This window comes from Filobasidium floriforme (assembly GCF_021052385.1).
Source record: "Filobasidium floriforme strain CBS 6241 chromosome Unknown HD553scaffold_31, whole genome shotgun sequence".
Classification (NCBI taxonomy): Eukaryota; Fungi; Basidiomycota; class Tremellomycetes; order Filobasidiales; family Filobasidiaceae; genus Filobasidium; species Filobasidium floriforme.
The window spans coordinates 108,810-125,156 of record NW_025763652.1 but is presented as its reverse complement, the minus strand read 5'-3'; the positions used below and the strand labels follow the sequence as shown (position 1 = coordinate 125,156).

At 50.0% G+C, this 16,347-nt stretch overlaps 7 protein-coding genes across 7 annotated transcripts; 3 read left to right on the top strand and 4 right to left on the bottom strand.

The window, feature by feature from the left end:
• Positions 1–1,478: 1,478 nt before the first annotated feature.
• HD553DRAFT_327206 (uncharacterized protein) lies at positions 1,479–2,510 on the bottom strand (the record flags this gene model as incomplete). Its single annotated transcript, XM_046181779.1, has 3 exons — positions 1,479–1,775; positions 1,819–1,899; positions 1,962–2,510. The coding sequence occupies 3 exons, from the start codon at positions 2,508–2,510 to the stop codon at positions 1,479–1,481; spliced, it is 927 nt and encodes a 308-aa protein (XP_046032518.1).
• A 902-nt stretch (positions 2,511–3,412) lies between these two features.
• Positions 3,413–5,314, top strand: HD553DRAFT_327205 (uncharacterized protein; the record flags this gene model as incomplete). The annotated part of the gene is made up of 9 exons (XM_046181778.1): positions 3,413–3,437; positions 3,502–3,718; positions 3,740–3,779; positions 3,804–3,886; positions 3,958–4,063; positions 4,222–4,268; positions 4,553–4,764; positions 4,836–4,932; positions 5,074–5,314. 9 exons carry the CDS (start codon positions 3,413–3,415, stop codon positions 5,312–5,314), a joined length of 1,068 nt encoding a protein of 355 aa, XP_046032517.1.
• Positions 5,315–5,658: 344 nt separating this feature from the next.
• On the bottom strand, positions 5,659–6,675 carry HD553DRAFT_320567 (uncharacterized protein). Its single transcript, XM_046181162.1, has one exon. It carries the CDS (start codon positions 6,608–6,610, stop codon positions 5,816–5,818), a length of 795 nt encoding a protein of 264 aa, XP_046032516.1. The 5' UTR covers positions 6,611–6,675; the 3' UTR covers positions 5,659–5,815.
• A 343-nt stretch (positions 6,676–7,018) lies between these two features.
• On the bottom strand, positions 7,019–7,756 carry HD553DRAFT_346555 (uncharacterized protein; the record flags this gene model as incomplete). Its single annotated transcript, XM_046183211.1, has 1 exon — positions 7,019–7,756. The coding sequence occupies one exon, from the start codon at positions 7,754–7,756 to the stop codon at positions 7,019–7,021; it is 738 nt and encodes a 245-aa protein (XP_046032515.1).
• A 658-nt stretch (positions 7,757–8,414) lies between these two features.
• HD553DRAFT_365814 (uncharacterized protein) lies at positions 8,415–9,655 on the bottom strand (the record flags this gene model as incomplete). Its single annotated transcript, XM_046184080.1, has 3 exons — positions 8,415–8,472; positions 8,703–8,745; positions 8,890–9,655. The coding sequence occupies 3 exons, from the start codon at positions 9,653–9,655 to the stop codon at positions 8,415–8,417; spliced, it is 867 nt and encodes a 288-aa protein (XP_046032514.1).
• A 2,185-nt stretch (positions 9,656–11,840) lies between these two features.
• HD553DRAFT_167694 (uncharacterized protein) lies at positions 11,841–14,654 on the top strand. The gene is made up of 2 exons (XM_046176873.1): positions 11,841–12,516; positions 12,598–14,654. Exons 1-2 carry the CDS (start codon positions 12,110–12,112, stop codon positions 14,348–14,350), a joined length of 2,160 nt encoding a protein of 719 aa, XP_046032513.1. The 5' UTR covers positions 11,841–12,109; the 3' UTR covers positions 14,351–14,654.
• On the top strand, positions 14,655–15,938 carry HD553DRAFT_167695 (uncharacterized protein). Its single transcript, XM_046176874.1, has 3 exons — positions 14,655–15,040; positions 15,102–15,524; positions 15,603–15,938. Exons 1-3 carry the CDS (start codon positions 14,959–14,961, stop codon positions 15,851–15,853), a joined length of 756 nt encoding a protein of 251 aa, XP_046032512.1. The 5' UTR covers positions 14,655–14,958; the 3' UTR covers positions 15,854–15,938.
• Positions 15,939–16,347: the final 409 nt, after the last annotated feature.

Sequence of the window (16,347 nt, the reverse complement as noted above, 5' to 3'; positions counted from 1 at the left end):
GACAAACGCCTCGGGGTCTTGTTGCTGGAAGTCACCATAACCCTGATTCACAGATTGCCACCGATGGTGAAAGGAGGGAACAACTGGCCCCTGATGTAGCCGTGTGATCTAACCGTCGCAATCGCCCGTCAGAGTCACGACAATTGTGTCCTTTACGGAGCGCTACGCGTGGCAAGATACACAGCATTGCAAGGTCACAAATGTTTTGAATGGAACGGATGATCAGGCTTGAGGACTAGTGCAATTGGGAGCATCCAACCAACAGGGCTGTCAGCTGGGTCACCCTCCGCACGACCATGCTGTTTCAGATCTTTGTCGGACAACAGAGGTCGGGAAACGCTGTCAATCGATTACCAATTACAAATCGAGGAAGACATCCACTGAGAGATAGTGTTGGACATATCATTCACCACAAGAATATATGGTTAGGTTGCTATATTTCTCCTCCTTCAGAACGCAACATTCCTATTCTGCTTGACGACTGACAATTGAGCAATTGACAGGTAGGGTGGAAGACATCTAATCCAGTCAGCCTCGCCGGATTCCAAAGGACAGTCAAGGCTGCCGGACCAGTGTGAGGCAGCGATTGAAGTATGCTTCGTTTACTTTCCCCATCGTTTCGCACGATTTGCTCAGCAATCAGTGAGACAAGTATAGCTCAGCCAGATTAGGGAAGAGATGCAAACCGATATGTTTCTGGCGGGGGACTGACTAGATGACGATAGAGAAAGCGGCCGAGTTTCAGCGTCATTACGCGCTGGTCATGATGATCCTCTTCAAACATTGCGTGATCATTGTGAGCTCAAGTCGGACCTTAGACATCTATCGGCACCTTCACCAGTAGCGCTAATCATCCTCGGCGGAAACATTATTGCTGCTTGTTCCGCCTGATAGCTGTCGGGCTATTCAGGTCGACTCCGCAACGCAAAAGTCCATAAGGTCAGTCTACAAGATTCAGTTTATTTTACAAGCTCTTTTCAATCCTCGTCAACAGATCACCTTGTAGTTATATCTCCATGCATACTATCCAGCAATGACCAATTCGATTTCCAACACAGGTCCACAATAAGATGCGCTTCCAGCGAATCGCAGCTAAATAAAACGGTGAGTTTTGCAGGCGGCTCTGTCAGGTACTATATACGCATGAGAAACGCCTTATGACTCAGATCAATGAGATGTACTCATATGTTGACCTGTGAGTTACAGTCTAGCCACATTTCGGCATTGCGCAAACATGTTCTCATACTCTTCATCTCTTTGATAGCTATGCGGTATTTGCTCGCTGCTGCTCGCTGCTACTCGCTGCAACTTCGCATACTTCTGCAATCTAGATATGTTTCTTCGTGTGCGTACTTTGTGTCTCTAGCGCAGTCTAGTGTCAACCTGTACAAAACGACGCAAGTCCCCAGGCTTGATCTACATAGCTGCCACTAACATTTCGTCTAGCCACAAGAAATCAGAAGAAAATCTTGCAAGTTCTACAGGTCGACGATCGCATTCAAAAAATCCTCGTAGCACTCTTCTGTATCTTTCGGTGACGGTGTGATAGCAGATTGAGAATCGTCTGAGCACAATCCTCCTACTGTTGTGTCCGTCGCGGTACTCAATCCACCGACGAAACTAGGAGGCGTATTGCCACCAGGTGAATCGGCAGAGCACCAGACGTCACCTTCTCCACCTTGAAGGATAGTCTCAGCTTGGCTGTCAAGGCTACTTCCGGGATTACAAGGTCTGATATAGCTCTCGCTTCCCTTCTGTCTTTCGTCCGGATAGATCTGATCAGACTTGTCAAACGACATGAAGCAATCTCGAACACACGGCCGGGGCTGAAGTCATGGACAAATCGGACGTTGGCGCGGCGTCTTCTGGTACTTCTTCCGATCCTTGAGCCTCTCTTGACTGAACGATATCAACAGATTTATCAGTGCTCCTAGTATCTTCCCTGTCGGGGATTAACGAACCTGGCTCCCCGAGATAGAATTTTCCCCAGCATTCGTCTGCAAGGACGCCATGAGAGAGTCCGCCGGATCCGGAACTTGGACCGGCATGTGTGTTCTCTGTGCTTGATCCTTTGGGAGCCGCTCAGAATTTTCCTGGAGTCCGTGGAGATTCCCAAGTGGATCATATGCCCCACGGTACCTGATTCCAATGTTCCTGGGATCAGCTACTAGAGCACGAAGGATACTGCTCGCAGTATCGCTGTCGGATTGCTTGAGCCTGTTTGTGAGCCAAGACAGATTGTTGAGCGTCTTACCACCTGATGTCAACCTGCAGTAAGACATGTATTCTTTCCAAGCATATTTTTCCCCATAGATGACCTCCTCGATGGTGAATTCTGGAAGGATCAGGTCATCTCTCTTCTTTGTGAGCATGACCCAACGGTTGTGGTTCCTCACTTTCTTCGGGTGGCATACGGGGCCGGACCACAGATCTGTATTCGTCTGAGGATCCTCGCAGTTCGCCTTCCGCTTCAATATGAGGAGGAATGTGATCTCACTGGTATTGGACATGATTTTCAAGGCCACAATGAGATCAGCTCCGAACGGTTCGAAGCTAAATACAAAGGTGGACTTCGAAGGCGGTTCTGTCCGGTACTTTATAAATATGGGGCTTCCTTGACATACGAGTACTCTAGGTACACTTGCCGTGTCATGTAACGTTTCAATGCGGGGTTTGAAAAGAAGAATCAAAGGAAACACATGGACAGCGCATACGATGGGGGAAAATTAAGTAAGCATCATGGGGGCATAGGGATTTAAATCGGTAGATTAGGCTTCGCTTCCAAATTTGTCCAGCTGATCATCAAGAGGTTGGCACACGAGACACAGCTCGGCAATATGACGCATATGCACAAAGGAAGCAAATCGATTAGGGCTCCTGTAGGAAGCAATCTGCGAAATGACTCGCTCCGGCAGGCGAAGCTCGCAGCAAAGAAGAATTTTCCTTTTTGTTCGTAAGAGACAGAAGACCGGATGGTGACGCGGTGTAATAGTATGAGCTGGCCAATTTGACCATCAAGTATCAGAGTCGTTCTCGCATACCTTCTTTTTCGATTCTGCGTTACATGACAGCCGGCTTGAAGGAGGCAGTGCGCTGTTTCTGTTCGCTCCGGAAAAGCGCGAGGGAAATTTATCTTAGGGGAGTACACGCATCGTTTCCTCAGGGACAGCGATTTTGGTTCCGTATGTGACTGGAAGTGTTTGTGTAAAAAAGGGGGGCAAGTTCTCGGCGTCGATGTCGGCTTATTCTTATCGCATTGATGCAACCTTACGGGGCAAATGTTTACAGCGAGCAACATCCATACAAAGGCTACAGACACAATCAAGAAGAAGAAGACACTTTATTTGTCTCTCCAGTCTCCTGACATCTCCCTCGATTCTGTCGATCCCCCGGTCTCAGTGACGGAGCCAAAATGACTTGTCAAGCCAGGTGGAACCGTAATCGGTTCTCGATTGGTGATATCCCTCAATCCAGAGGCTGAACTTTGTGATGTGACAGCAGAATTCGAAGAGGCGGCCTTCAAGGATCCAGACGTTCGCTGGGGAAGGTGGGATAGACAAGAGATTATCGTCGTGCGCGAGGTCATCGAGGCACCGTACAGCTTGAAGCGTAACCTGATAGCGGTTTTGCCGGCCAAGGGTCTTGCATTCCCTTCTCGTGTCTGGACATATCGGTCCTCACCCTCGATCCTTCGACAGGTTATAATTATAAATCCCAGGTTTGTGTATCCGTCTAAAAGTATGCACCTACAATCCGACCAGACGAGCCCCCAGACATCCGTGAGCGTGTTAAATCGGAACCAGATCCCGGCCGAGTTTCAGCGTCGTTGCGCGCTAGTCGATCTATCCTGCTGCAAGCGACGCCTCTTCGAACATCCCGACAAATCGTCAGCTCAGGTTGGACCTCGAATAACTATCGACATACTTTACGTATACCCTCAATCATCCAATCCGAAAGGTTGTTGTTGCTTTCTACGCCTCAGAGCTTCCGGGTAGTTGATCCGAGTTCGCTTCAGAAACACTCGCACATCAACTTGCAGAATCAGTTTCTCTTTGCCACAGGTGTGAGTCGTCCATTCTGACATCAATATGTTCGCAATCCTCACTATACATATTTATACATATGAAGACAAATTGAGAACATAGCAAGCCTGCGAGGTGCAGAGATTCTATGGGATGGGTCTGTATCACTTTACGCGCTTGCCTTCGTGTTGCGTCATAGTGGTTTTACCGCCATATCCCACCTGTTTCTGTCCCGAACTGGGAGATGTAATCCTCAATGGAAACTCCAAAGGAGAATACCGGATTCGTTATCTGGTCAGTTCCCGGACAGCCTGATGGTGCGCTGATCGGCGTCGTCGAAGTGAGAGACGTCGGAGGGTGGTGAGAAGACCCGGGGGTGTCTACGGAAGTCTCGGGGTAGCGACTCGATGGTAGTGGAGTGGTCTTAGGGAAAAACTTCGTCATAAGATCATCCATCCCATGAAGAGGACCAATCGGTTCCCAAATGGTGTTTCCGGAAGTCTTTATGACCCTCGGGTGATCTTTCGCAGACATGATTGCCTTCTGTATCGCCTCGTCAAACCGGATCGCTCTATCCGCAAGACCGCCCACTTTGTAAGTCTTTCCGTAGACCTCTTGACCCTCGGACCTCAATCTTCTCCTGAACGAGACGACCTTACGTCTTTTCTCCATCGTTTCTCCGTAGATGATTTCCACGAGTTCAAAGCTCGGCAGATTCTGAACGACATCTTCACGCTTAGTCGTCAGCATCATCCAATTGTTGCCCTTCACCGCGCGAACAGGACCCTTCCACACATCCTTGTTTTCTTGTAGGCGGGATCTTCGAGATAGGACAAGTTGCGCCTGAGAAAGAGGATGAAGACGATGTTGAGCGAGTCTTCCATGGTATCGCAATAAGACTACGCTGCTGGTGAGTCAGCGGAACAAAGAAAGGGCGTGACGAGACGTAAATATGTTTTCGAAGGGCGTCAGACTTTATACCCATCCAGTTTAGTGTGGAAGTAACACCCGCGCAATCCTGTCGCTAGGATTACGCTACAATGGATCAAAGGAAGGTCGAGACCAGACCTCCCCTACATGAGCAGAGCTACGAGATTACGGGCTCGCGATCTATTTCACATGTCGTGTCTCTTACGACCAAAGGATATCTTATTCAAAGGATGGCGTTCGGTGAATACTGTTTGAATTCGTTCTTCGCCTCGATCTCTTACAATGCAGTACTAGGTAGCAGGAGAGACGCAACTCGGCAGGATGTCAGACATACTCTAAGGGCAGCCCAGTCACGAGGCTAATGATCCAGGTGGGACCCCGATCATTCATCTCCTCAGTGCGCCATCCCTCTTTGCCGAGACGATTGCTTGTCCAGCTCGTACAAGAGCTACAGACTGATGTTCTTACGAATATCTTAAAAGGAGGTTTACTCGATGGGGTGATTTCCGGCAGAGTACCATCGAGTGGTGTGCCATTTGAGTTTCCTTGACTTATACTATCATCGGGAATAGCTTATCTCCCTGTATGTTTACCCAACTCGGGCGATACTTCGCCTTAACATGTTTAGTTCGATCTCAATATGTGTATAGTCGATCGGAAACGGGGTATGCAAAGGAATAGTATACTGTATACTGTACACCATCGGCCATAGGGATACATATGCATGAAAGGAAGAGTCATAACTGCTAGTTCTGGCTACTGATAACGCAAGCTTGGAGGTATAAGGGCGATACATGACATTCTCTCGTCCATCACCGACATTCGCGGTCCAGGTTCAATTTGGAGGGTTCCACCGCAGATCGCTACATCTCGACTTCGATACCCTCTTCAGCAGGACAAGCGTCCGGCTGAATGCATACTCCGTCAAACAGCGAGGACGAGATGACAGTCGTAGTGGCAGTTCCGCTAGGCGACGATATGTTTGCGCTGCTACTTCGGCTGTAGGCAAAGTTCTTGTCCTGGCTACTTTGCGTATTGACATACGAAGGTTCCAGTTGTCCTGTCAAATCGAGCGATTCCATTGTCCTCCTCAACTCGATTCGGGATGTTCTGGTAGGACTCCTCTTCCTAACGTTCGACTTCTGGGTGAGTCGATTTACCGAAATCGAACTTTGCTTATGTCGCCTATCCTGGACATGGGTGAAGTCTTTCTGCATTTGTCCGCCGTCATCCAGGTCTCTGAATATCGTTGCGTACACGACAGGTTGTATCCCTTCCAGAGCTTCCCGCAACTCCATGCAACTCCAACGGGAACATTCAGTCCGATCATAGACACGATGCTCGTACCGATATGCACCCCTGCCTTCCTTCCAGAGATAGGAATGCAGCCTGTACCCAGGAGGCAGACCCACATCTAGGTATTCGTCGGTCTCAGCCTGCTTGAGCATTACCGAGAACCCATGTCCTATCTCCACTGGACTGTAAGCAATCCCTTTGTCGTTTGAGGAAGGTTGAGAATCTCCTTCAGATACCAACCACAAGAGATAAGTGACCATCTTGCAGTGTTTGAAATCCCCAGTGAACGAAATAGTTCTGCGTTGTCGAATGCGAGAATGTACATCTATCCACATTGTGGAGGCGTCTGCGAATAGGACCATCTAGGCGACAGAGCTATATAAGGGAGACGGCTGAGCTCTCGCGGCATCGTTAGCGTCAAAGGAGGACATTGTGAGATCACGAGATTCCCAAGCTGTGTCTCCTGCCTGTTTGAGCGGAGGAAATCAATCCTCAGGTGTGGCGGCTGCGCACGCGTCATCGATCAAAGGATTGCCCTCTTGGACACGATGGGTCACGATGACACTGGTTCTGTTCGTCTGTATAAACTATGGCCAAATGCTCACACCATCGGTATCTTGTGCGATCGTGATCTCATGTATGGACTACGACTGTGACACTGCCAAACCCTTTCCTAGAAACTGTTTGTGATACGAATGACATATACAATTACAGAACCTCGTGCTCCTTCCGTACATCGTACTGTTGTGCGTGCTGGAAATGTCTAAAGATTATATACTTTCCCTGTAGACGGACCCTCCTGTCCTGGATGTGCCGGATTTTTGCTCATCTAGGACCAAGTTTAACTCCATTTCCGAGCAGAGGGACTGGACTTCCCACCTATGCTTGAGCCCCTGCAAAGCCGACACAAATGATTCACACTCGTCTGTGTTCGAGGTATCGTGTCCATTCGCCATTACCGTGTCTGCAGCGGTCGACTCTGTTTGACTTGTCCCGCTATTGACCTGCGTACTTCTTTCTTCTAGAGATGACGCGGTCGTCGCCACGAGTAGTCTTCTCCGCTTCTGCATCGCACGGGACTTGTCCCGATGCTTCCTCACCCCGGCACTCTTCGCCCCTTCACGGCCCCTCTTCGGAAGTTGACTCCTTTCCGAGTCGGGCTTTGGGCGCTTCAAAGCCTCGTAAATGGCATCTTGAGAGGCTCCGTCAATCCCCTCCAGAAGTTCGGCCAGCTCTCCTGGAGTTATAGTGAGACGTTGTTGCACCTTGCGCTTGACGTCCACTATGGTACGGTTGTACGAATGGGCAAGATGGGCATGAGGCCAGATGTAGGGAGCCAGCAAGCACTCGGGTCCCAGATTATTCGGCGACTCGGCCAGCATGAAACAACAACCGTCGGCAGCGATCACAGGGTGTCTCTGGAGGTCGGGATGTAGAGGGGGCCTATAGGCCTGCGGGGGTGGTCGCATGCGCACGAGATAGGTAATGGCGCTGGATTGTCCCAACATCTTCTCTAGGCTTGGTCACAATTCAGTTCAGGAACCAACAGTGGCGCAAGCCGGATAAAGGGGTCTGGAAATGCGACCTACTGGTGCCGAGTCATTATATATCTACTGACCGCGAGGTGAAAACAGTGAGGGTGGCCAGCAAGGTATTGTATATCAAAGGAGTACACCTGCCGATGGCGACTGCACTGGATCGTGCAGTCTGTACCGGCGAAAACTTTGTGGCTGAAACTCCCCTCCTCCTCCTTTCTTGCCCCAGCGATGATTCTGTTTGATCCTCAAGCCATACAACATTCTTGAGGATCACGGACACATCAATGGGTCGAGTCATCACAGCAAGGGAAATGTTGGAAGGCTGCGGGAGGCGATACCTCACCTCTGGTTGTCGATGTTTGAATGGCTTAAGAAGGCGTGCGAGAAATGGTCGAGTAGCTCCCGTCGTTCGAATTCAGTGCAAACATAAACATGAAGGTGTTCATACTGAGGCTGATAATCGCGTCATCTCGGGCGCACATTTTCACCCTTCGTTATGCTGGGGGTAGTAATTTATTGGCCGGATGGAACCATGTCGAACACCCTTTCCCTCGATGACAAAGGCAGTCACAGGGATGCGACATCCTGGAATCAAAGTCGAGCTTAACATAGACTCGGGCCAATCGCCTTAACGATAGCTGCTGACTACGGTCTGAAAGCCTTGCGCCACATCTGGCTGCAAGTCACTGCGCCGCGAAAAGGCGCGTGATCAGTCGAAACAGTTCAAAGAGCGGAGCCAATACTCTAGGGCATGATCGTTTTGAACCTCAGCCGTCCCTGGCTACTCTTCTGCTAGAATGGCGTCTCAGTGTCAGGTTGTGGTCTGGAGATCGGTTCATCGCGCATGCCCCTTGGGCTAGCATATCTGGTATAACGGGAAGCAAGCGAAGGTGCGATAATTCCCACTTCGCGTTACCCCGTAGTGGATACGTTTCCCGTTACGGGATTCCATGTACAGCCTATTGGATACGGTCATATCAAGACGATCAAGATTCTGAGTCTCGTTCGCTGTATCTCTATTCAATCCTTTCAGTCTAAAGCTTCTACAAGACAATCTTCCATCAAAAGCTACATCTGCTGGTATGGCTTCTCAGTGTCTCCACCGTTCATGAGAAACATCTCGCTGAGTCTAGCGTCAAGTTCCTCTTGACTCGTCACTGTGATCGTTGGAAGAGCAAGGGTACTCTGTTCGCCGCTCCTCTGGCCGCCGGTGGAGCCAGTAGTTTGAACCTCATCTCGTAGCGTAGCGATGATGTCATTAACAGTAGCGGTCCCCTCGACGCTATTGAGCAGACGAGAAGGACCTGGCCTCGACACATGAGTTGACGCTGAGGCATTCGATCCAGCCCTGGACCTTGAAGGATGCTTCTTGATACCTGAACGTGAGGCACCTGTCAACGGAGTAGACTTGTTTCGCCGATGATCCATTTTCTGGCCCAGAGATCCAAGAGCCTTCTTCCCTGGCCGGACGGTGCTTTCATTGCCTGCTGGGTAGAGCTTCAGTTCTGCGTGGATATCATCCGTCGAGGACCACTCAACCCCCTTGAGCTTTTCCTTCATTTCAGTCCAATTCAACTCCTCCAACTCGCCGTTTGTCTGGTTCTGACGCACGTAATACACCATCTGATTTCGGAACCCGCTGTTCGCCGCCCAAAAGACGTCTTCCAACTTGGAGTCGGTAGGTATGACAGTAACGACATCCTGAATATCAGTTTTATCGTCTAGCTTATGCAACTTCCACCACGACCTTTTCCCATCGGTTACTTTGGAATTCGTGACCGAGTATGAATAAAGATCGCCTGGGACTTCGCGAGCCGGTCGATCGCACGATCGAAAGTGAAGTAAACAAACACGGTCTCCTAATGCCATGGCGAATGTACGATTTTTTCTCTTGACACTGTGCTGACTCAGGCGTATCGCAGGTTATCGTTGAAGCAACTCGATTTGATGCATTGCAGCCTGTCTATCTATACTTGTACTTACCCTTTGATGCACCACCGCAGTCGATGAGCCTAGACCGAAGCGATGAATCTCAATCTGACAATAACCTGAAACGAACGTTTTCCTTTGACCGCCAAAGGTACAAGCCGCGTGATCTCTGACCAAACAACCAGTTTTTGTGGCTTATCGGCTGAAGACCCTCACCCTTATGCCTTATCATGACCAAGAGAGCCAATTCCTTCTCCGAACGGTCACGAAAAATTTCAAATCGCACGCGATGGATAGCGATCGTTTCTACATCTAAATCTCCGCCAAGGACCCGAGGCGAATATCGACGACTGTCGTGATCGCTTCGATAGTTCTACGGTCGCCAGCGACATCGTCAAGAGGACGATTGTGGAGTTTCATTGATACTCATCTTAGGCCTCCATTTCGACGCGACCGAGAGATGGTGAGCGATGCGATTGATCTTGCATTGCTTTTACGGACGAGACAAATACCGATCCATCTTGCTAAGAGCACTCTTCGCCTTGGCGATGTCGACCCTACAATCTGCTCATACTTCAAGTCCGATACATCGATATTTTCTTATCGTTGTACTTGATCAAATGCGGGACTTTGGCCTTCTAGATCATGATTGCTCGATCTATGACCACACAAAGCTCTCATTTCTCGTTAACCAGAGCGCTCGACACCGACCACCATGAGGCCTGTGGTTAGGGTGCCTTGTTTCAATCAGTACCGCTCGTGCACCTTTACAGATCCCGCATGCTTCGGTCGGTTATAATACATTTGCCTTCAGAGTCAGCCTTGCATCGAGCGCCTAGGCGGATTTCAATGTTCAATGCTCAACACCGACTCATCCGCCGAATTGTGGTTCGGCTTTCATTGCTAGCGGCTCTGGTAGATCGCTTCCATTCTTGGACCAATCCTCATCACGCCCGTTTTATACTTTCTCCTTGACACCTTTTATCAGTCATTCACTCAGTTATATCGGATACCACCCGTCGGTCAGCTCACAAGCATGTCTGAATACCTCAAGGGGGGGGGGGGGGGGGGGGGGGAGTTGTTCTTCGTCTCGTCTACCTCGACCATTGTGTCCGCTTCCTCAACTGCCGCGTCACCTCGACTGCCATAGACCTCAAACCTGAACGAATTGAGACTGCACTTCTCGACTCAGGAGGAAGACCAGGCCGTCTTGAATTCTTCAAGCGACATCGACATATAAGCTGTGTGACGACAGGTACAGGTCCTCTCAAGTTTGTCTAGAAGATGCTGCTTCGCCTTTGACATCTCGCAATTGAGCCTGAACGCTAGATTCAGAACAGACTCTGCTATGGACCTATGTGAATGAGTGATGAGCCTCAATAGGCTATCGATATCCTTCGAACGCAAAGTGCTCACCTATCAATACCGTCCTCTACTTGCATCAACATGACTCCTGCCTGACCGCTTATAGCATCAACTTCTCGGTGAAAGCGCTGACCACCTTCGAGCTGCCAGTGCCCCTTATAACTGCCTGGCAGCCCGTTCCAACGATTCTTGATGTTGATGGATTGGCCGCCGTAACACTGGTCTTTTGCATTGACCCAGAGATACAGTCCTGAAGTCGTACATCGTGTGTTGCATATGTATCGTTGCATCGTTGCAAATCACTGAACTGCCACACGTTCACGATCGCTGTTCCGACGCCACACCCCACCGGTCGGTGGCTGCGACCGGGAAGGCGTCCGGCGTCAACAGATCCCGCAGCGGGTCCGAACTGCAGAGCCCGAGTTCCGTACTTCGTGACCATACCGATGTTGGCCAACCCAGGACAACATGGCGAGGTCTGACATCAAACATGAACAGATACTTTGGGGTTTCTTCTCGCAGGTCGACCTCTACTCGTCACCTCGTCCAAATGCAGCAGGTACAACGAATTACCGGAAACGGCCAAAAGCTTCCGCTCATATCCCCCGGGGTCTATTTCCTGCCTACCGGGACGGAAGCTATTTAAGAGAGAACGGATGTAAATCACTTTGTTGGGGTATATCCGGGGATCAAAGGAGGTCGATGAGGTCGATCGAGTTGAGTACGAGGATATCAACAACATCGTCGAGACCAACAGCATCTTGTAACGTCGATATCGTGATCATCCCCAGAAAACACCGTCTGAATCTCTGCTACAGCCTCGAACGAGGCATCCAACACTCTTTTTCCTATCGTTCTAGCTCCATTGCTGCAAGAGCGAAGTAAGCAAACGCCATTCGATCACGAACGAGGCAAGGCTGATCTGGCGATATTCCGGAACAACAACAGCTTCAACAATAATAACAACGCTACAACACACACTCGTTTGACCATATCACTACTGCAATCATAACATATAGTCCAGGTGTTATGAACCAGTTCGGCTCGCATCATCGAGCACGGACCGCTCCATCTTCATCCTCATCTTCAACGGACGAAACCCCCGCTCTACCTCTTCGCCTTGCCTCCCATTTCCCAATTCATCCTCAATCTCAGTCTCGGTCTGGACAAGATCTCACCGTACCAACCTGGCAACCCAACCTTCAATACAACATCCCTACGAGCGTGTACAAGCACAACACCCCGCCTGCTAAACGACTTCGAACTCGGTCGACCCCCATCAAGAAGATCGAGTTAGGGTTCATCCCGTTGCCTTGCCAGAACAAGGGTCCTTTGGCTTCAGACAAGACCATCAACCTGAAGAGAATTGGGTCAGGGGAGGTTCGGCATCACGAGTACATGGATTTGGATAGTGACGTTGGCTGGGACAAGGAGAAGTAAGTCCTCAACTGAGCTAGATGAAGGTGTGGAGATGCAGGTGGACTGCTAGCTCACTCCGATGGTTGGCCGTTTCATAGTACCTCACACCCCTCGACTCTTATCGCATACAATCAATCCAAATCCTATACCTTCAAACCTCAGCATCTCGAACTGATTACCAGCATGGACTCGATGAACCCGGTGGATCAAGATTCGCCGCCGGTCATCAGCGCTACCTCGCTCGACCTCTATTTGAATGATGTTCATCCTACTCAAATGCAACAACAAAACGATGATCATCGACATCTTCCTTCTCCACCTTCTCCGCTCGATGGCGGATCCGGTACAGAGGTATTATACGAAACCTTCTCTTACAACTTTCATGGCTTGCAACATAATGACGATAACGAACACGGCCGTAAACCCGGCTTCGAACACGACAGCCATGTACATTCGGGACACCATAACTACAACAACGACGACTACCACGATACGTACGATACCCATGACCATTACGATCAAGATCACGGCTATCACGACCTCTCCAGCCCGATTCCTATTCCTAGTCCCAGCCCGACACTCTCCGAACACACCCGTCGTCGGCTCTCATACGGCGACCCTCATCCTCAACCAGACTATTCGATCTTTGGGATGATAGACAGGATCTTGACACCGAAGATGAGGACGCCTGATCGGTTGGTCTTACCGAGTGTGGATGGGGAGGGGGAGGTCTTGCTCCTCGATCGGGCGTTTGATGAGTCGGATTCCTTTTCCTCCACCAGTCCGGAAGGACCGAAATCTAGGGGAACTGAGAGGATGGAACAGATGGGGATCGGTTTTGAGATAGAGATCGAGATTGGCAGGAGGAATCGAATGGATACTCCGCGAAGCCCTGGGAAACCTCAACCTGTTACGCCCGAACAGAGCACGAGCACGAGCGGTGCCATCAGAACAGGGGAGAACGGGATCCTCTTGACCCCGGGTGATAAAGAGGGGATGACCGGGTTGGGGATCGTCTGTCGACCGAGATCAGGTTCAGGTTATTCTACACCTACACCTGCATCTTCATCTATACCTGAAGCGGGGACTGGGTCGGTTTTCGGATCGGCCGGATCGGTCGCTCGACGACGAGTCCTTACTTTCAGCCGGGAGGAACAAGAGGACGATACCTATAACCCCATCGAGCCTGACAATCTCGTCCTCAAGAGCTCCTTCCAATCCCGTTCTCCTCAACACAAACGCTACCGGACCACCTCGTCCGCCTACGCCTTGCCCCCTCCCGTCAACCGCAACCGCAAGAAACAAAACAATATCGCCTATATGCATGGCGGACACGGACGCGCATATCGACAAAGGATGGGGAAATACCCGTTTAACAACCCGTTCGCACGGATCCTGTTCTTCAGTACCGTCGTCATCCTCCTCGCTGCGATCTTTGGGGTCGGGGGGTTCGTCGACGATGGCACCGACGCAGGGGTAGCCGAGTACGACCTATGGATGAGAGGCGGGACAGACATGGGAATGCGTGGGAATGGGTATGGGGACGGGAATCAGTTGCGCGGGTGGTCAGGGATGGTAGGGGACGAAACGCAGGTCTTCGGCATTGTCGGACTGCCCGCCACTCCGTCCGGTGGGATATCCGGCGATGTATTCTACAGGGAACAGCAACCCATTCACGACCATTACGAATCTTCCTATTCTCATCTTGAAAAGAACGATGAGGAGGAAGAGAAGGACAAGGGGTACAAGCTTCATAAACGAAGAGTTCATCAGCACAAGTACAAAAGAAACGGGTGGCGCGCCAAGGTCCGACGGGCTGGTGCTGCGCTTCACAGCCACGCTGAAGAATAGAGCATCTCCAAAGCTGCAAACTCTAGCGGTGGTCTATCCCGCGGTTCTAGAGCGGTAGAAATAGCTTTCGGAGTGTATATCATCACAGCATATCAGAGTAGTATCACGCCATCATCCCGCCATCATCGATATCATCATGCCGAGCGTATCTTGGCGGTGTTTTCCCTGCGGCCGGTCCTTTCGATCGCAATCGATCAGAGCGATTTTAAACCCCTATGCCTTTCGATTACAATCGACTGCGCCAGTATAATTGCTCGAAACACATCATCGTCCCGCAGTATCGACGGTCCGTTGGGCATGAATGCGGGGCGGGGATAGGAATTGGCATGCGTAAATAGCGCATCATTATGAACAAAGTCATCACATGTCGTCGCATCGTCGGCAGATACTGGCATCTGATAATGTGGTTTTGATGAGGCGGATCGCTATCACGTGGCGACATGACGACGTCTTCTCCTTTGTCTGATCGCAATGTTCGAGATATAGCAAAGCGGCAAAATGTTATATAACCAGGCTCGTAGAGGCTAAAACAACCTGAAAGAGCGCTGGAAGCTCGTCTATTGAATAATATCTAAATCACATCTCATTGGGCACAAGGCTCATCCTCAATGGTCAATCTCTTACTCGACGAGCAGACAAGGTCTTGTCTGGGATCAGAACGGTTTGCTAGGCTTGTCCAGTTTTCCAAGAGTAAGTCTGGCATATGTTTGCCCATGCATCCGACCACTCTGATGTGTCCTCTCACTATTAGAAGCTCATAGGATGATGGAGAGCCACTTTATATGGTGGCCACCAGGATCTCAAGAGAATAACTTCGACTGGTCACGTGGTAGCACTTGTTGCGTAGACCCGATAGCGGATTACTTCACGTTGGATCATGATATCCTGATCTACCACAGAAAGGCTCGATTTCAGTATCCTTTACAATATGTAGGAGCCTTCAAGACCTGGATAAATGCGGCAAGAACGAATTCCGGAAGTCTTGCCAGGGATGTTGAGGCTTCGCATCCATCATGGCTCTCTTGGGCAAAGGGGAGACAATCGCCGTTGGTCCTAGAGGTCCCATCGTATGTTCAACAATCTGTATTAGATTACCGGATGAACGATACCCTGGTACGAATGTCAGCGATGAGTGCAAACGAAACGGGACATCCCTTCGGTCTCAGCGCTATAGGTATGTTTTCGGATGTCAGAACTAAGAGATACGACTAAGACACTGATGCATGATGGCTTGTGTGCAATGCCCTAATAGGCGGATATCAGATACCAGAGAGCTCGGCGCAGACATGCTTACCCAGTGTTGTGAACACTCGATATGACAGCGAGCTGTCTGGCGGCTCGGGTCGTCACAAGACTGTCTCGTGGGAGACGAAACGGAAAAACCAATCTACGTGGACATCTGTGACCGTCAGCAGCAACATCTTCATGCAGCTGCAGCCACAGGAATTCGTGGGAGGGAGTCTAATTGTCGTTGGCACGGCAAGTCAGTACAATGACCAGTAACCTTTGCCTTTCGGTGTATCTCAGTGTAGATCTACGAAGCGGATTGGCGTGTTCCGTTTGTTCCTCCATCCTGAATGGTCTACGCTCTATCAACGCCTTCAGCTCGAAGCCACAGACTTAACCAACAATTGTAGGACGGCAAATCATGCAGGATAGTATCATGGTCGTAAATGGAACGCCGCATCGATACTTGGAAAAGTAACCCTTATTCGATTAGCCTTCGTTTCAGCACTCGATTACAGATGTCGTATATTTTACGTTTTTCCACTGTTTTTCCACTACCATGATTTGTCCCCAATCCATACCTCTCGACTATACTGCGCCGAAAGTGTCAACTCACCGCGAGCTATCTTACCACTGTATTTTGGGGTGCCGCGCGATATCATACCGCAGCTTCTGTCTGAGCAACATCAGATACCAGCAAATTACAGCTTAAATCACCCTTTTGAGCGCAATTTCGAGCATGATAGTTATCAGACAGTCATATGACAGGT

Coding starts and splice junctions, on each gene's coding strand:
- HD553DRAFT_320567 (XM_046181162.1), bottom strand. CDS start 6,610: ATGGTCCTATTCGCAGACGCCTCCACAATGTGGATAGATGTACATTCT.
- HD553DRAFT_167694 (XM_046176873.1), top strand. CDS start 12,110: ATGAACCAGTTCGGCTCGCATCATCGAGCACGGACCGCTCCATCTTCA. Junction 12,517..12,597: donor GTTGGCTGGGACAAGGAGAA/GTAAGTCCTCAA, acceptor GCCGTTTCATAG/TACCTCACACCCCTCGACTC.
- HD553DRAFT_167695 (XM_046176874.1), top strand. CDS start 14,959: ATGGTCAATCTCTTACTCGACGAGCAGACAAGGTCTTGTCTGGGATCA. Junction 15,041..15,101: donor GCTTGTCCAGTTTTCCAAGA/GTAAGTCTGGCA, acceptor TCTCACTATTAG/AAGCTCATAGGATGATGGAG. Junction 15,525..15,602: donor CTTCGGTCTCAGCGCTATAG/GTATGTTTTCGG, acceptor ATGCCCTAATAG/GCGGATATCAGATACCAGAG.